This window comes from Lipotes vexillifer, unplaced genomic scaffold, assembly GCF_000442215.2.
Source record: "Lipotes vexillifer unplaced genomic scaffold, Lipotes_vexillifer_v1.1 scaffold527, whole genome shotgun sequence".
Classification (NCBI taxonomy): domain Eukaryota; kingdom Metazoa; phylum Chordata; class Mammalia; order Artiodactyla; family Lipotidae; genus Lipotes; species Lipotes vexillifer.
The window spans coordinates 43,797-64,399 of record NW_006793902.1 but is presented as its reverse complement, the minus strand read 5'-3'; the positions used below and the strand labels follow the sequence as shown (position 1 = coordinate 64,399).

At 41.3% G+C, this 20,603-nt stretch overlaps 1 protein-coding gene across 1 annotated transcript; it reads right to left on the bottom strand.

Annotated features, from left to right (window-relative positions):
- Window positions 1-7,876: 7,876 nt before the first annotated feature.
- RAG1 (recombination activating 1) lies at window positions 7,877-11,008 on the bottom strand. The gene has a single exon (XM_007466847.1). The coding sequence runs from the start codon at window positions 11,006-11,008 to the stop codon at window positions 7,877-7,879; it is 3,132 nt and encodes a 1,043-aa protein (XP_007466909.1).
- Window positions 11,009-20,603: the final 9,595 nt, after the last annotated feature.

Sequence of the window (20,603 nt, the reverse complement as noted above, 5' to 3'; positions counted from 1 at the left end):
CTCTCCCTCTCTCTCTCTCTCTCTCTCTCTCTCTCTCTCTCTCTCTCTCTCTCTCTCTCTCTCTGCCGCTTTCAGTTCCCTTCTGGGCTCACATGATGAGGAGCTCTTTCTGCCCCTTCCCTTCCCAGCGTGGCCACAGTTCTCTCTGTGAGACCATCTAGGACTTGTCTGTTTTCTGTACCACTCCTGGGCACATCTTCCTGCTCTTGCACCTTTACTGGGTCACAGAACCTCTTCCCAAGTTTCTCTGGCTAGACAACTTTATCACCATTTCGCCTCTGAAAGTCACTTGCTTCTTCCAGTCTGTCAGGAAAGTGAGGTGCACCTTCGCTCTGCTCCTGATCTTCCCCAAGCTTATCTGGGGTTTCTACTGTTCTCCCAACTCCACAGCTCAACCCAAGGTATAGGATACTTTGTAATTTCTATATACCTAGTACTTAACGTAATGCCTGGCATATTATAGGCACTTAAATTGTCATTGAAATGAACTGAATTAAATTCTTCAGTGAGTTGCATCTGTATTCCAGTATGGGCAGTCAAAGTGACCTATTCATCGCCTAGCTTAACACTGATATAGATATTTAGAGTAAAATAGAGTGAATAAATTATACTAACTGAATAAGCAAGAGATGTAAGAATAAATGGAACCAACAAACCTCTGAATGACCCCATAGATGAGAATAAGAAAATAAGTATGTCAGGATAATTGACACTGGCTGTGGTAACAAAAAAAATCCCAAACACCAGTAAATTGTCACAAAGTTTATTTCTCACTCAAGCAGGTTGCAATGCAGGTTTCCCTTATTAAGCTATCCATCTGCGTGGCATTCCTCCAAGATGTGTCCCAGGGAATCAGGCTTTTACTGTTTGGCAACTTTGCCATCTTCATCTTTATCTTGGATCCTGAAGACTTCAGATACAAGGAAAAGAAAGAACACAGAGTAGGCACACCCTCGTGCAAATGTCTCAGCCTGCAAGTGATAGATTATTTCCTCTGACATTCCACTGATTAAAAAAACAAAAAAAACAAAAACTAGTTGTATGTCCCCACCTAGATGCAAAGGGGCTGGGAAATGGGAAACATAGTTTAACTGTGTGCCCAGAAAAGGGAAATGGATGTGGTAAGCACGAAGCCAATACCTGCTATAGCATATATTTAAACAACCAGATGAAATAGTCACAAGTACCTGGAAGTAATAATGAAGGGTACTCACAGAGTCCTGTTAAAGTAGAAACAAAGCTCCATGCTCTGCAGACGCATTGCCCCTGTCTGTATTATCTTGTGCTTAGACTGTTTAAACAACCTCCTGACTCGGTCTCCCTGCCTCCACCATGGCCCCTCCAATCATCTGACTCTTCTGAAACCACAGAAATCATCCCAAAGTGACATTACGTAGGAGAAAACTTTCCTGTGATTCCCCATCTCCCATGAGGAAAAAAGATCCAAATGCCTCAGTATTATGTGGGATGATTCTCTAGGCTCATCCCTCCTCGCCCCTTATCCATTTTGTGCATGATTCCTCATCAAAGCTGAACATCTTCCATCTGGAAAACCCTTTCCCCTGGTGAATGATTACCATCCTTCAAGCTTTGATTCAGTCTTGATGTTCTCAGTGAAGACTTCATCCCAAGCAGAGCAAAGCACTCACGTTTGTGGCCAAGCCATCCCTCTTTCCCCACTGTTTGCCTTCATAGCATTCATCCACTTACATTTATATGCCTGCCTTCTCTATTTGGCAGTGGGCTCCTAGAAAGCAACTTTGTATCCTTGGTACCAAGCATGGTTTCTGTTACATTATAGTTACTCTGAAAATGTTTCTTGAATTAAGCTCACTGTATATGAACTGAAATGTACTCACTTCTGCAGTTGTCTTTCTATCTTTCCAGTATTTAATAAATGAAGGATGAGATATGGAAATAAATCTGTGTTCTAAATATCTTGATCAATCAAACTATCACATCTCATAGAACTTGGGAACAAAAAGTATGGTGAAATTCACAGAAAGAGATGAGGTGAGGTCTTGGGTTAAAATTATTCTCTTTTCTAGTGAAAAGAGTTCACACAAGATTCGAATGGATATCATGGTGTATTTAGATAGAACAGGCAGTCATTCTAATCCACAGAGCCAAGAATTCCAAATTATTTATATGCCACCAAATTCCATTCCAGTATAGAATATCGCTTTTTGTCTTGGAATTTACCATTTCCCAAACCTAATTCTGTCAGGAAACATCTAATATAGCCCACTTATTCCTAAGAGAACAAATACCTCATTCTGAAAGCCAGGAAGGAAAGGAAATTTCCGTGAGAAAGAAGGGAAAATGTCAGGGGAAGAAATGCTATAACTTTATGAACAGGTGAGGCTGTCAAGTTGAGGATACTGCAGAATCTCCCTGCATCTTCTCCAGCCTAGAGTTGGACACAGTCACCTAACTAAGGGAGTGAGAGATATGAATTAGCAGGCAGTGTGTGACCGATGTCAAAAATGTTTGAAATAGCTACTCCATCATTTAAATTTATGTGCATAACCTTCTCAGTCTTGGAAATTCTTTCACATTTAATACCTTCCAAAAGCATTTCACTGGTGTCCGTCTCCTGGCGTGGCATGGATTGCAACAGTTACCTGCCTCAAGCTCCTCAATGGTTTCCATTTGCACTTGCGGTAGGATCCAAAGTCTTTACCAAACCACAGAGTCCTACATTTTGAGGCATCTGCCTGATTCTCTAGACTCATGCAACACCCTCTTCCTCTCTATCTGCTTCTGCCACACAGACCTTCCTTCAGTTCCCAAACATCTCCAATCACTCTCCCACCTCAGTCTTCCCATAGGCTAAGTTGACCCAGGTCTATCACCTCTCACCTGCCCTCACCCCACTCATCCTACCAGTCTCCATTAAAGGTTCCTTCTTCCTAGACACTTCTCTGATTCCCCAGTTTAAATTCCATTGTCTTACTGTACTCTGATTGTACCTAGTACTTTTCCTTCATAACACATACTAGACTGTGGAGTCATGCATTTGTTAGGCTTATAGTTAATTCAGTGTCTACCTCCACACAGTTCTTTGTGAGCAGAAACCATCTGTGTTCACCACTATATCTCCGGTGTGTGCCAAGCACATGTTGCCTCCTCATAGAAGACATCCTATAAATATTTGTTTTAAAAAAAGGCTGACGTAGTTACAAAGGGTATTGGGAATGATATAGAAATTAGCTGGACCTTAAAGTGTGAGGAGATGCTTCATTCTCAAATGCAGGGGGTAATGTTCAAATACTTGGTCAAAGGGTACAAACTTTCAGTTATGAGTAAGTTCTGAGGATCTAATGTGCAGCTTGGTGACTATATTAATGACACTGCACTGCCTTGTACACTTAAAATTTGTTAAAAGCGTAGATCTTAAGTGTTCTCACCGCACGCACAAGAGGTAACTACGTGAGGCACTGGATGAGCTAATTAACTTGATTGCGAAAAGTATTTTACAATGTATATTTATATCAAATCATCACTTTAAATATATACAATTTTGTTTGTCAATAATACCTCAATAAAGCGGGGGAAAAAATAGTACAAGGCAAGGATAGTAGGAGTTTTTTAAAAAAATCAGTGAAAGAAGAGGGTGCTGGAGCAGGTCCTTAAGGCTCCCTGCTGTGCCAAAAGTTAACTTGTTAGTTGCTGGATCTGAGTTCCTGGGGGACGGGGAGGGGCTGCAGGAACAGGGCCTTTGGGGAACCTACCTACAAGTACAAACATATTTTGATATTAAGAAAACTGGTATGGTTGCATGGAAGCAGCCGAGCTAAATCTGTGTTCTGGGTAGGAGGGAGCTTGGAAGTCTCCAGAAAATGGTACTAAGTTACTTGAAATTTCACGGATGATGTGGAGATGACAGACTAGTATGAAGGTAAGATTGACAGAACTAGGGGGAAGATTGCCAAGACGTGGTTCTGCCATTTTCTGGCTGAGATAAGCTTCAGGGACCACGTGTATAACATGAAGAAAATAGTGGTATTGACTCCAAAAGGATCCAATGAGAAAACCATATGCAAAGTGTCCACCACACTGTTTGGTCAGTGGTAGCTATCATTACTGTTGTTGTTACTGCTGCTTTTGTTGTTATCACTAAGAAAAGAACTGGTCAAAAGAACCTGGGCTCTAGCTCACTTCTACCATTATCTGTGTGGCCCTGGACCAGTCAACTACTCTGACCAAAATGTTGGTATATGAATGCGTGAATTTTCTGCGGAACAGGGTCATATTTTTATCAGACTCTCAAAGGAGTTTAAATACGACTCATTTTCACATCCTACATTTACCTTAAGTATCTGGAACCAAATCGTCTCTCCTATAGTAGTATAAATTATACTCATTGTCACCATTCTGTTGCTTTTTATTATAAGATCACCAAATTTATTTTGTATTTCCCTCAAAAAAAAAAGTTACTTCATTTTTTTAAATGTTGCACTCAATATTATTATTTGAATACAAATCACAATACTATTTTCAAATTTTAAACTTTTATTTCAAATACTTAAACATAAAGTTGTTAACAATAACCATAACATTAATAAGGAATGAAAATATTAAAATATAAAAATAAGTATTGAAACACATATTTTAATTGAAATCATTTAACATGAAAGTACAGGTCCTTTGCATCAAATCATCAAATAAAACAATTGCATCCTGGTACCTGAATTTTTCCTAAAGCAAACACAAAAAAAAGAAGAAGAAGAGCCTTGGAAACCAGTAAACAAACTTTACAATTATTTGTATGAAAGTAAAGTGAAGTGCAATTCCACAAAAAGAAAAATCTCACCAAAAACGAATGAGGTATATTTATGTAGATTACTATGGTTAAATGAAAAAAATAAAATAGGGACAAAATACCTACTCTTATTAAAAAACCTCTTAACATTGAAAGAATAGTACCACCTCTCATACAATAACTGAAGACACATACATATCTGCAATCAAAAATCACTTGCATCTAAATGATGATTCATTCTCCCAACCACCACTGGTGCTTACAAACTCTACCTCCTAGCTGTGTGTAATTTGAATTCTGCTTGATCTAATGCGAGACCCACAAGCTCAACCAAAAAAATCTTTATCTTCATCTATATTTTGTGAAAACAAATTGAGGCAAAACTAAATTTCAGTTCACCTGGAAGGAAAAGACATCATTTCCTCCTGCTCTTGCTTCTTGGTACATATTTATTAATCCCAAAGCACTTTTTGGCCTCATACTGACCATTCATCAATTTTCATCAGCCATTATCACTGGTCCCTGCAGTGCACCTCAGTGGGTTGGCAGGAGAACTTGTAGAATCAGGTTTCATGGGAGAAAAATGCATTGCACTTCTCAAGTCTCAGTCTATACTTAAAAAAAAAAAAAAAAGCTCCACTCATTGTGGTGAATTTCCCTAGAGTGTGTGGCTGCATTTACAGTGGGCATTGTCAAAAAAAAACTTGAATATAAAACCAGGGTCTGGTATATTACAATCTCAACAGTGAGGGCAAAAACAACCATAGGCAGCATTTCTACATACTGAAATTCCTGCAGCCAGATGTTCCTGGGGTTTATCAAAATGTGATCTGATTAAGGGATTATTGGGAGGGTTGTGCTATAAATCATGCTGTTACTCACATGCATTCAGAATAGTTCCTAAATGCTAAAAAAGTTGAATTTAATATTGGAAAGTATTTACATTGCCACCAATCGAGTAACAGAGTAGAAGTGGGAAAAAAAATCTGCAAACCAGCGCCAGCATGCTTCAGGGAGTAAGATGATTACATGAATTTAGCTGTTTATTAGTGCAGAGACATGCTGTAAGGATTAAATGGGATGAAGGAAAGTCATGGTTTCAAAGCCCATTTGTTTACAAAATGCAAAACTTAAACATTTTCAAGAAAAAATAAAATTAAAATATGTATATCTTTTTGACAACTAAATTACAAATGTCTTTGTAACTTATGTATTCTATATATAAAAAGCAAGAAAAACCGCTGTATTTTTTAAATGGAAAAATACCAGGTTCAATCCCTGTAAAAGTACCACATGTATACCATTTAGGATAATATCACTGATGCACGTTTGACAACCAAATTACAAAGCTCTTTGATATACTCTGTATGAAGAGTGGCAATTAAGACCAATAAAATCAAAGGAAGAAAAAAACTAATTAACACTAACATATCATTATGACTCACTAGCATATAAAATCCCATGTCTGCTCTAAACTGCCAGCAATTGGCAATTCCCAAATTTCTAAGGATACAGACAATAGTTTCCAAAAACTGGAGCCACCAGAGGTTTGGGAGGCTCTTGGGAATTTTGGCAATTCTTTCTTCTAGCAAAAGGCTCAAAGCACACCAAGGACTTAAAACCCACCCATCCCTGCCCCAAAGAAATGTAATCCCAATATTACAAACTATAGTGATTAGTTGTAGATTCTAAACAAATTATATTACTTCCTTATTAAAAAAAAAAGAAAAAAACAAAAAACAGTGGTTAATTTTCGTGGTAGAAACAACGTGGAATTTGGAGACAAAAGGACTGAGTTCAAATTCCAGATCAGGTATGTACTATCCCTGTAACTTTGGAAAAATCATTTAACTCTCCACCAAATGAAAATCATAACCATGCCTACCCCACAGAGTTGTAGTGAGGAAAAATGAGGCAAAATGAATGTGGAAATATTCTAAAAGTGGCAAAAAAAAAAAAACCCTCTACAAATATTAACTCTTCCACTGTACTACGAGCAGGCTCCATGTAAACTTAGCAGGTGAGAAAAGTACAAAGATATCCTGCTACAAAAATCTTAATACACTGAAAGTAAACTGATCATAATAGAAAAAAATAACACATTGCAAAGTAAAAAACTCCGTGAAAAGTGGATTTAGTAAAATTGACCCAGGTTTCAAATGAAGAAAACCTGGCAGAAATTTTCAGCAAGACATTAAATCTGTTTTCATACAGTAAACAAAACCAAATTTTAGTAGCCTCTGTGGCTTTGAGATTGTATGGAATATCATTTGGAGAATCTAAATTAATTAAAAGTAAAAAATAAAAATCATACCTGGCTACTGATAGCTAAGTAAACATGTATTATAACAAGATTTAGTAACCAACTGCAGCTAACAGTTTTATTCTCACTTTATAATTGAAAAATCCATGGTACCGGATGATCTCCTAAACTCCAAGAGTTACAACAGAGACATCATTTAAATCCAGAAAAGGACTGATTTTCCAAAAATATTCTGGATGTAGGGTATTTCTGCATAAGTGTACCAAATGACAAAATGCACCAGGAGCATTGTCAAGGTCATTGTGCCATACAAATGTAAGATATTATTATCAGAGAAATCTGGAAAGCTTTCCTGAATCTTGTAGAATAAGCCAAAATATGTGAAATTTATAAAATAAATAATTCTGCAAAAATGATATAGAAAACACATCTCAATATAAACTAGAATAACTGGGGAGGTGGTGGTAGATGGAAACCACAAGTCAAATTCCTTTCCTGCCTTCACTGGCTGTCCTTTGACAACCTTGACTTTGATTTTCACTCCACTCGGTCACACATACACATATCTTTGTTCATCTCTGGTCCCCTTCGGTTACTCCTGTTCTCGGCTATTGATCTTTCAAATAACTGATTCCTCCTGTTGCTTTTCTGAACTCCCTAAATGGCTCAAGCAATCAGCTCACCAGTTATCCACTCCTGACGTGGGTTCAGCATCTGTGGCCTCTCCAACCTACCACTGTTTGGGTGGTGAAGCCCCATACACAGGAGTGAAGGGTACCAGGAGAAGGTCACAATGCCACCCAGAGGAAAATTTATTTGCAAAACCAACTCATAAGTGGCTGCCCTGCTTAAAATTCCATTGAATTTTGAGATTCTGGAGAGTCCTCTAGGTCTAATGAGTCCCCTAAGCTTCCCTGTGAGTTTATGGTAAATCCTGAAGTTTTCAATGAATTATGAGCATTCATAAACTTCTGCAGGTATTTGGAGGTATACAACCAGTGATGTTTCAAGACATCTTCCATTTCGTAGTACTTGGACTGCCTGGCATTCATTTTCCGGAAGCGCCTGAACAGTTTGTTGCCAGACTCATTTCCCTCACTTGCCCAGGCCCCAATGGAGCCATCCCTCTCAATAATTTCAGGGACGTGAGCCAGGGTTTTGTGAAAATAATTGGTGATTTTGCCCTCGTATCTATACTTGAACTTGGTGGAGAGGAGCTCAGCAAAACGCTGTGAATTGAAACTATACTGGCAGAGGGATTCTGGGCACTCCTTAGCAGGGCATGAGGATCGCCAGACGGGTTTCATCTTCAAATAAAGGTCCATTAGTTCCCTCAGAGCTTCGTGCCTCTCCTCGGAGGGAATTAATTCACAAACTGCTTCAACCGTCTCTTTGGTCATGAGCTTCCGGGCAAAGTTGCCGTTCATCCTCATGATTGGTTTCAGATTCATCTTCTTCCGGAGGTGCTTGTCCAAGGCAGCCTGCCATCTTTTCCTCTCCTCTTTGGAGGCACTGGGGTTCTTATACACCTCCCCTATCTCCAGCTGGAAAATCTTGTAGAACTCAGCTGCGTTGCCGATGTCGCAGTGGAGTGCATCTATGGAAGGGACCGTCTCAATGAAGGGTTTGGCCGAGACCCCCTTCACCCGGTCCCGCAGTTCCTCCACCGTCTCATGGTATGGGTTGGAACGCCAGACCTCATAGCGCTCCAGATTTTCAACGTGGCTTCTGGTGATGGAGTGGAAGACGAGATTTTGAGAGGCTTCCAGGCGGGTGGCATCACAAAGGGTACAAATGTAGACTGAGCCCGAAGCCTCGAGGCCTTCCACTTCCCGGACAAGTTTCTCATCATACCCGGTGCCCCTAAAGATGAACTTGAAAGTCCGGAGGATGCCTCCCATCTCAAGCATTAATTTGCTGCTCTTCATGGCCTCTCTCTCGGCAATGAGAGGGCTCAGGATGGCCGTCAGGGTCTCGTGGTCAGACTCATCTGCCAGCATGAGGCACAAGGGCTTGCAACACAATTCAGAGTTAGGTTTCGCTTCCTCAAACACCTTCACATTCTGTGACCCGTGAGCGATGGTGATTTTCATGATCGTGAAGGAAAACCGAACTGCCTTTTCCGGAACTGCTGGCCCACTGCCGTGCTTCTCACCCACGTCTCCCATCCCATCACAAGACTCCTTCACCACTACAGTGAAGGGGCCATTCAGGTAGTCCTCAAGGTCTTGGTCTCTCATGCCCACCAGGATGTCTTCTTCCATGTCCATCAGAGCAGACACCAAAGCTGAATCATAGCGGAAGCGCTTGGCGATGGTGTCCACCGGGTAATCGTCCACAGAGGAGGACAGTCCAGACAGTCCATCAATAATGCCCACGTCAGTGCTGGAAGACACGTTCTTCAGAGGTGGCTGCCACTCAAAGCAGTGGTAGCCCGGCAGAAGGACCTTCTCAGCACTCCGAAGGGCATGCAAAGGCTGGAAAATCTGCCTGCCTGTGATGGCCTTCACAGTCCTGTACATCTTGTGGTACTGGCTGCAGCTGAGGAAGGTGTTAACACGGATGGCCAAGCAAACAGCCGGCTGCAGGCCGGAGCCCCGTCCCTGCATGATGGCCTCCAGCTCGTCGGCTTGTCTGTGCTCATTCCTTGCCCTCAGAGCCAGCAGGAACAAGGTCAGGCACACTGACTTCACATCTCCACCTTCTTCTTTGTCAGCGAAAGCCTTGACTTGCAGCTTGAGCTCCCTCAGACGGTGCTTCTGAGCCCTCCGGGTCAGGGACAGGAGATGCTGGCGGGGCCGGCCCCCTTTATTAATATGCACGAAAGTCTCTTTCGAGTCCTTGTGGCTTGAGACATGGTGATTATATTTTTCCAAGCTGACCTCCTCATTGCACTCTTTGGCTGGACATTTCACCATCAGGGAATTCAAGATGCTCAGAAAAGACTTCACTGGACTCTCCAGGTCAGTAGGGAAGCACGGGTACCGGCAAGAAGGACAATAGCTTCCCATGACTTTGAGGCATCTGAGAATGCAGATCCTGCAAAATACATGCTTACAGCTGGTCTCTACAGGGTCCGCCAGAATGTGTTCACAAATCTGGCAGGAGACAGATTTCACAAAGTGCGCCGGGAAGTCCAGTGCCAGGAGCTGGGTACTGAGATGTATCTTACTGCAGTTGGCGATTTTCTTCTTCAGTTCCTTGCTGCTGATCCCGGCCTGAGCTCTCCTCTTGCGCCGACGGACTTCTTGAGCTCGGTCAATCACAGTTCTGAGTTTTTTGCTGAGCTGCGCACTTGGCTGATGACCCTTCCTCTTGAGTCCCTGACGGGCAATGTGGCAGATGTCACAGGGTGTTGTGTGGGAGGACCACTCCATGGTTGCATTCCTTGGGGAGTAAGCCTCACACGGGGCACTGCTAAACTTCCTGTGCATGAAGCTCCAGCAGTTATGGCAGAACTCAGTGGGATGAATCGAGTCCACATCGGCCTTCACATCGATCCGGAAAACCTTGGCAATGAGGTCTGGCCAGGACGTGGCCCTCTTTTCCTTCTTTCGTAAAAGGACTTGGGTTTTACCATCCACAGGCCCATGGACTGGGTATCTCCTATTGTGCCCATCAGCTTTGAAAGGATTCCCGCAGATGCGGCAGAGTTGTCGCAGGTTGGCTTGGTGCATGGCTTTGTCTCTTGCTTTCCTGTCATCATGGGATTTCTTCAGAAACTTTGGGTGGGGCTTCAATGCCAGTTGAGTCAGAGCTGGTTTCTGACCACCAGGCGTGTCCAGGACTGCTGGAGATTGCTCTAGAGAGGGTTTCCCTTCGGAGGAATCTTGCTTTTCCACTTGAGCATTTTCAGGTGTCTTTTCAAAGGATCTCACCCTGAATAGCTTAAATTTCCATTCTGAAAATTTAATATGTGGGTGCTGGATTTCGTCTGGGGCGGAACTGAGTCCCAGGGTGGGTGGCAAAGAGACAGCCATGCTGGCTGAGGTACCTGGAAACAATAAAAACAAGTCAGGTTAGGAAAAAATTTCAGAATCCCACTGATGTACCTTGGAAGGGATACAAATGAGTACATTCAATTATTCACTTATTAAATCATCCAAAAAGATAATTATTAAACCTCCTATTTTAATATACTATGTTAGGTGCTGATCATATAGTGGAGAGAGAGTCATTCCCTGTTCTGACAGTGCTGATGGTCATTTATACCATGTATCTAATTACATGCAACACCATGGTTTATTTCACATATATATGTACAAACTTATTTTTTTAACTTATTATTTTTTATTGAGGTATAGTTGATATACACTATTATATATGTACAGTATTATTTCCCTTCCAGTGAAACCTTAAGGTCTTTGAGGACAGAATCCTTGAGTGATTTATGTCTGTCTCCCCAAGTTTCCTAGCACACATTATGTGCTCAATAGTTATTTGCTGAATAAATGCAAGGAAAAGCTGTCTACTAAACCAAAGAAAAGTCATATTTTCTGCATTGTATAAGTCTCATTGCACTAGCTGGACAATATATTTCCAGCTTTTTAAAGCTGTCTCCTGGGAGGTTGGTTGTTGATTTCTTCCAAATGGAACATAAAGGGATGATAAAGCTACAAATCCAAAGAAACTAATTACTTAGCACGTGAAAGGATGAAGTGAATTTTGAGCTTTATGAATGCATGCTAATAATAAGTATCATGGATAGTAATTATGCTTACAATTTTAATTAGCGAACGCTGCTGTAAATTATAAGGTTGTTTCTCCATTAGGAACAAAACCCACAGAACTCTAAACCCACAACAAACCACGGTGTGCATGTACAAAGATTCTGAAGAATTTTAAGATGAAAATTTCAAGTATTTTCAGATAAAATTACACAGGCCATCCTGAAAGTAATTACTGGGCACTGGTCATTAGCTCTATAGTTTGTAATAAGAAGAGGTGGGAGTAATATTTTTCTTCTTTGAAAAACATTAGCAATTATACATTCCAGGAAACCCTAGCAATCTGGCTTGTGGTGTAGACATCATGGAGCAGCAGAAAAAAGTCTAAAAATATGATTTGAGTGTCTCTAGACCCAATTAGCCCAATATTCTCAAAATTCTTCAGCACACATAACTGGGAAAACAGCAACTGTATTTTCAGACTATCATCTATATTTCTTACATTTGCCTGGGTTAATGCTCTTGACCTGCCAATGTTATCAAACAACGTTTCCCCCTCAATTAACTAACTAACCAAACTGATGATATTTTTCTAGTCATGTGATCATGGAGACTAATCCTCAGATGAACACACTTTGCCCAGAGGTGGGATTTGGGGGTAGGGGTGGGAGAGGAAGCCACAAGGGTTGTCCTGACAGCTGCTAACAAAGCTTCCTGTCAGATCGCCCCTTTAAGCCACTGAATTTTGTTGCATCTTGCATGCATTATGCTTCAGAGGTTTATGTTTTTCATAAAAACTAAAAGCCAACTTCCAGTCTTTGTTGAAAAGGAAATCCTGTTACCTTGTTCTATATGCAGAACTGTGTGAGAACCAAACAGTTCCAAACCATTTCAAAGGTCTCATTAACATCAGAAGTATTCAATATTTCATCTGCAGCCCAACCAACACCTCAGAGTTGTTTACAGTTCTTTTATGTTCCTAAATTCTGTCCTGGGTCAGGGCCTAGGACTTTCTGTGTCCCCTGCCCTCTGCCCCATTGCTTTGAACTCATTCCCAAGTGTCTTTTTTATTTCTTTAGGCTTTCCCTTCCCTGTCTTTTTCTGCACTAGTTCTCTGGAATTCCAAGATAATATTTTGAGTTCTTCTTAAAAAAAAAAAAATGCATGCATGACCCTCTTTAGAGCTACTCAAGTTAAATACTGAACTTTCACAATGAGTAAGTCAACCACAAGACATGTTGGAAGACTCCCTAGAACTGTCTCCCCTCCCTACCCACCCTCTCCTGACTGGCACTGGCCTGAAATGTTGGGTCAAAATCTGCCAAAATACATTTGTGTAACTACTCCCACGGCAAGAGTACCATCACCAAGCAGTTATTAGCCATTTACATCCAAATCAAATTTATTTATTAGATTGCTTTTCTACTTAATTGCTAAAAGTTTATCCAAACTAGAAGCAAGAGGGAGTGGGAGAAATGTGTTATTCTTCTTATTTTTAGGGAAACATACACCAAGATGCTAATAGTGGTGATCTGTGAAAGCTATAGACGTTTTATATTTTGTATCTTTATCTATGATTTTTACTTCCTCTGAAATAAACTTATATTACTTTTAGAAGATAGAACTTTTAATAACTAGTTCTAATAAGGTATCGTTTGTCTATGTGATTAGCAAAAATTAAAAATATTGATATTAATCAGCATTAATATAGGCATGGGGATTGTAGATATCTTCATACAGTCTTGGGAGAAGTGTAAATTGGTATAATATTTCTAGTGGAAATGTGGCAATGTCTTTAAATTTTTAAAATATACATTATCTTTTGTGCAATAAATTTGCTTTTAGAAAGTTATCCTATAGAAACACTCCCACAGATTATTCCCACAGTGATATTTATATGGAGAGAGACAGAGAGAGAGTAAGAAAAAAATTAAAAATCTGTTTAAAAGATCTGTTTGTTACTTTGAAAAATAGAAAGAAGCATAAATGATCACCAATAGGGCATTATTAAATAAACTCTGGTCCAGATATACAATGGAACACAACACAGAAATTTAAAATTTCTATATGCATTGATACATATGTGCAATTTCTATATACATCAAGATACAAAAAGATGCCCACATGACAAAGCAGAGACCAGAACAACAATAGCAAGTATAGTAAGACTTCATTTATGCATGTTTATATATATCTGAAAATACAGAAAATCTGGAAGGATATGCACTAAAACCTTAACAATGTTAACTCTCTAGAAAATAGAATTGGCACTGGTAAGGAGATCTCTAATTTTCTATTTAATTCATTTTTATATCATTAGAATGCTTCACAACAAATACAGATTATCTTTTAAATGTTTGTGATATATTCACTTTAGGGAAAAAATGTTGTAAAGGCTAGATTTCTATGCACCCATAGTCCCTTTTCCGTATTTCTTCCTAAATTTCCCCCCAGAAAAGTTTAAGATTTGGCTAAGATTAAACTCTGACCACCATTCTTAGCTTATCTTTCTTTTCTGGTAAACATGTTGAAAGGGGACTGACATATGGACCTGCAGACAACGTGAAGTTAGGACTATGAAAGACTTATCTTGTCGTCATGGATTTTTTTTGTTTTTGACACTCAGGAATCTTGCAAATTCTTGATCTCCTCTCTTCTAACAAAAGGTCTCAGCAGTGGACCAGCCTCAGGCTCTACAAGGCGGGGTGGTTGCTGCTGGCTCAGCCCTGTTCCCATGGGCTCTGCCCTCTCAGCACTGCCATCACCTGCTATCACAGCTACAGGGCTCCTTTTCCCCACAGGGTGTGGATTCATTTTGACAAGCAGGTCTGGGGTGGCTTGGCTGGGGCAGAAGTGTCATTTTTATGAGTGCATCCTTAGTTATTTCCAGAGGTAGAACCACAGCAGCACCACCCGTGACTCCCAACCCAGCCCTACACACACAGACCTTACACACACAGACCCTACACACACAGACCATACACACTCAGACCCTACACACACAGACCCTACACACACAGACCCTACACACACACAGACCCTACACACTCAGACCCTACACACTCAGACTCTACACACACACACCCTACACACACACACCCTACACACACACACCCTACACACTCAGACCCTACACACACAGACCGTACACACTCAGACCCTACACACTCAGACCCTACACACACACACCCTACACACACACACCCTACACACACACACCCTACACACACACAGACCCTACACACACAGACCCTACACACACAAACGTACTGGTACTTTGTCCACAATCTCTCCTCTTAACATCTTCAACTTGGTCCGTATACAATGTTCAAGCGACTACTGTGTGGCCAAGAGTTACCCCTTATTGTCACTGTCCCACTCATTTATTCGTTCATTCACTCCACAAATACTATTGTCTACCATTTGCCAAACACCAGCATCAAAAAGCTGAAAGCATCAAAAGACTTTTTATGTCTCAGGCATCCACAAAATGACCTGAAGATTCTGGTTCTTCCTCCAGGCAAATTCTTGCTTGAACCACTTCAGAAAGAGAAGGGCACTGTCACAGCCCATGTTCAGGAATCCCATTCAAGAACGTAACCTCTGTGTAGGGTCTCTACAGTGGCAATTCTCAAAATTGCCACGTATCAGAATCACTAGAGAGCTTGTGTTTTAAAAAAAACATCATCAGGTCCCAGCGAGTCTGATTCTCCATCTGGGATGGAGTCCAGAAATCATATTTTTTAACAAGCATTTCAGTGATCCTGCTACTAGGGGCCCACAGGTCATGCTTGGAGAAATACTGGTCTTCTGCTTAGTCCGATCTAGCTCAGGAAATTCCTGGCAGTACTTGGCAAATACCTGAGCAAGTATACATTTCCTCCAACCCCAGAATTTTGTTTGCTCCTGATTATTTTTCTTGCCTGGACCAGCACGGTATTTTTTCCAAGTACCTCACACCTTTCCTTCTGCTGATTCATTTTACAAATCCGTTCAAGAAGCACTCCTTAGGGAATTCCCTGGCTGTCCACTAGTTAGTACACTGAGCTTCCGCGCCGGGGGCCCACATTCGATCCCTGGTCGGGAAACTAATATCCCCGGGTGTGGTGTGGACAAAGTAAAAAGGCACTCCTTAAACGTTTCCTTTACCTGCGGCACTCGTTTATGGTAATTCGGATATTTTGCATCTTCTCTATGAACCTACAGTGTCTTCCTCGTTTTTTGTTCCTTTCCTATTTTCGTACATTAGAGAGAAAAACCAAATGTATGTCAGCTTCCCTTGCTCCCTCCTCTCATTCCCTGCAAGGGAAAAAGCCCAAGTACTTCTAAGTAGAAACATAAAAATGTAATAAATATTGTGACTCAAGGCGTGAAAAATATGAGTGTTACCTTGCTCAGCAGGCTGCCTGGACAAAGTGTTGGGATGTCTGCAATTTGGTTGATATTACTTGATATCAAAGAGAAGGCAGAGTGTGTCCTCCTGTCTTTCAGAGCAGACTGCTGTAATATTTATCAGCCTCCACTGTCCTTCCCAGCCTCCCCCACCACACAGGGCTAACCACAAATGATGGCAGCCAATCACAGGCCAGGAGCCTCCAGCTCCAGCTGGCACCTGGCTCCTCAGGAAGCTTAGCTGGGGGACCTGAGTGTAGAACCGCACATGGGCGTGTGCTGGAACACTGCCAAAGCTGCCGGTTCACTCCCCAAGACTGGTTGGAAATGATCTTGTCAACATAATTTGGGGCTTCTGCCAGTGTTCTATAGCTCCGCGCCTCAGTTTCCTCATCTGTAAGATGGAAATACGAACTGTATATACCTCAAAGAGTTAATGAGGTTATACAGTGAGGGTTATTATAAGAAAATACTTGGAACAGTGTCTGCCTTTAGTAGGTACTCATCAAATGCTAACTATATGATCATTTTTATCATAATTTTGAAATGACCTACCTGGTCAGTTCTCAGTCAGGGTAGTTTGTGCTCCTTGTAACTACATTACGTTTACATTACTAGAGTTTTGAAGTCACAGACCAGGATTTAAATCTTGCCTCAGGTCTTGGATTTATTACTTAAACTTTATGAGGTTCCATCTCCTCATCTACAACCCAGGATTGATAATAGTAGCCTGTAGTTATCCAGAGCAATAGGCCAAGCTTCCAAGTGCTTCACATATCACTTATTTTTCACAACAATTCTATGCATTTGATATTATTTTCTCCAAAGAAAAGCAACAGAAGTTTAGAGAAATGGAGAAACTTACCTACAGATACACTTCACTTAAACAGTGAAGTGGGTTTCAAAGTGCATGTCCTTAACCACGTCACTATTCTGTAAAAGGAGAATACCGAAAGCCATTGGCACCAATAGTGTGAGGATGACTCAAAACTGAGTCATCAGTCTACCTAGCACAGTCTCTGTTTCAAATCCCCTTTATAGTTCTTAGACCAGCTTTATCCCCCAAGTGAGGGTAGCCTTGCTCTCATTTCGTCTTCAGCAAAACTGTCAAAGAAGCAGGTGCAAGGATTTCTCTGTGCTGTGCCACCCTCTTTAGATACGTCTTGTATATCCCCACTATTTTTTACTCAGGCCTGTCCAATCACACAACAGTCCTGGGGGACACAGCTTCTGCTCACTAAGATAAAGAGTGAGCAGAAGCCACTGCAATAATATGTGAGAGATGGCCTGTGGCTTTCAGGAGCTTCCGTTTGTTTATACCCAAGGTTCATATGACATCGTGAGGCTGGGCAGGTGGGAGCTGAGAAGTTCCTGAAGACGGAGTCCATGTTCAAATCAGCAGGCAGTAGGGCCTCTGGGATGTGGCTTTATGGGTCTTCATGTCCTCTTTGTACAAGGGGTCAAGTGGAGAGGAGTCACAGCATGGCTGACGTGGAAGGAGATTCCCTTCCCATCCATCCTCCCACGCTGCAAAACCCTGCATCTCCACTGGACTCCCAGAAAGAAGAAGGGCCAGAGGTTCTTGCTTCACCTTGAAGGAAACAGGAAAACAGTAACAGCTCACAGAATTGGAACAAAGCATCAAGTCCCAGCTTCAGAGGATCAGGCTCCAGATCCATAGACCCACTTAGAAGTTAAGTGACACTAGAGTGACCAACTGTCCCACTTTGCTTGGAACTTTCCTGGGTTCAGCCCTGAAAGTCCAAGGCAAACAGGGTCAGGGGGTCATCCTTCAACCCCAAGCCAGAGCTGGAAAAATTCTCCATCTCAAACATTCATAAATGGAGTCCTTTTCAATTTTTCTTAGGCAAGTTAGATGTTCAAAGAGACTCATTGAAGAATACACACCAGGCCATAGGGGTCAGGGGCACAAGTGTCAGACCAGATTAAATAATAACTTTATCTTTTTTGTATCATATTTACCAAAAATTTCTGTACTGTTTAATTTTTTATCAGTCATATGTCCCTTTTAAAATAGAGAAAAAAAGATACACAATAAAATATTAATAATTAATTTTAAATGAAGCAAAATAAAATATTGGGTGCATATGAAGAAACTCTTCTATTTTTTTATATTTGAAAGTCTGGATTTTTATACACCAGATTCTTCAAGAGCAGGATTTCCCATGTTTTCTTGTCCTTCCCCATTACACCTGGGGACCTCTTTCTCCCATCCATGTTGAAATCATGTCGCTGTCCCCTGTGCCCTGCTGAGAGATGACACCTCCATTGGATTACCAGGAAAACATGCCGAGCCCCTTTTCCTGGTCACTAAAATTCCACCCACTATTCTCGTTTCAAATCTTTTCCATGTGACAGACCCCACCTAGAGCAAACCCTGACTTCCATCATGAAACAGCAAAGCCAAAGCTGCCAAGATTTCCATGTTGTTCCAAGCAAATTAAAAATAAAATATGGCCGACAGATCTTGGCTAAATTTAGCAGTAGGAAAAGGGCAAACTAGAGTTTGGATGATTTGATGCCAGGTCCCAGTGTTGAGTAGAGCCCTCCCGGCTGAGTGACTAGCTGTGGTTAATCCTAGAAGTGCGGACAGGGTCTGCACTGGCCCTGCTCCCTCTAGGCACGTGCACTCTGCTGTCCCTCCCTTAACCTGTCTCTCCACCCAAGCCCCAAACCTGTAGGCAGGTTGCCTACACTTATTCCCCTGCGCTCCCTGCAGGCCCTTTTAAAAGACCTTTTCAAATTCTATTTCCTCCCAAACAGCCTGGAACTCCAGTTGCTGATATCAATCAAAATCTACTCCTGCAGCTGTGGTCTGAGAGTGTGAACACTGCATTTTGTGCTCTTATCATAATCCAGCAGATGCTGTTTACTGACACTGTGATTACATATATAAGCATGTATCTACATATTTCCAGCTCACAAAACTCTTGTCTTCTAATGTCACCGAATCGAATGCCAGAGCTAGAAGGGAATTTAGAGATTATCTGACCCAATGGATGTATCTTAGAGGTGAGAAACGGTACCTGAAAGGCAAAGTGCCCTGTTCAATGTCACAGGAGGGAATTAGTAGCAAAAATAGCATCACAAGCTGGTCTCTGGGGTCCCAAGACAAGATTCTTCCCACTATAGTGAAAAGGGAGCATCCCTCCCCCGCCCACCCCATGCCTTCTTGCTTCTCTTAGCCTGGAAAGGAACTTGACTTGGCATCAAAGCAGAACCGTAACAGGTCATTGCTAGATTAGAGCCTTCAGTGATAATGCAAACTTGCCACAGCGCTGGTGGTAGAAAGCGAGCATCCCCACACGCTCGTTTCTCCCCCACTTCTCCAGTCTTAAAATTACTTTCTAATTAACTCAATGTGGATTATCCCTGTTAGTAAATTTTCTAATGTGTTATTAATTGCTGTCAACGTCAGCTGCAGCTCTTTCGCCACAAATTCAGGAGTGCCTTGGCGGGCTTTCTGCTGTTAGCTAAGCTGTTTTCTAAACAACTAGTGCCATCATGTGGGCAAAAAAAGGCTATATCATTGAGTTATCAGGAAAAGTCTCAAGAAGTCCATGAACTAGGTCAGTAGTCAATAAGTTTGGCTCTCTTCTCTCCTCCATTTATCCCAACCTCTATCTTCCCTACCCATCCCCTCCACCATCACCTGCCTCTGTAGGAATCTCCCATAATCCCTACTGACTATGAAACAACATCAAAAGCTGAGACGGTCAAAGTAACTTGTTCAGGACCCCAGACCTAGTTAACTCTAGTCTTCCACTAAAATCAAGGGTCTAACATGGAACTCACTATTTTGCTACTGCTAACTGGTCCCAGAAAATATGTAATAAATGCCTTCTCTCCATTCCTCAAACAAGTGAAGATGTAAGGAACATGTCTTCATGAGGGAGTCTGAGGAATGAGAAGTGATGTCCAGTGTTTCAGACTCTACTAGACATCCTTTCTAAACTGGAGACATCTGTTCCATTTTCAGACCCTAAATATAGAAAGCCATTTCTTTCCTCCTCATCTCATTCAGCTGTATAAGGTCTAAGAATGAGTTCAAACATCAATGTAGAATGAATTTGATCTAAATGTCTCAGGGTTAGAATTCAAGTTTGAGAAATGGGCTTTCTCAAGCCTAGAGTAAACACAATGGCCTGAAACGACTAATTCCAGGACGGCAACAGATATCTTTACAAAAAGCCAAACTGGGCAACTATCCCAAGCTCTACAGTTTGGGGGCTCCAAAAATTTCATAATTGTTTTTGGAGAGTGAGAAAGGAAAACTTTTAAACAAAGGGGATTTAACTATAATTTAATTTGACTTGTGTTTCTATCTATAGTTACTATGTGGCTTAATTTTCTATCTAATGAGAACAATCGCTAAGTTTTTAATAAATTTTAATTAAAAACTATATTCCTTTTCAACTTATGAATAGTGGTTCTGGAAAGGCATAGGTAGAATCAGCCTCTAATTATATTTGTTCAAAAACCTGCCATTGGGTTT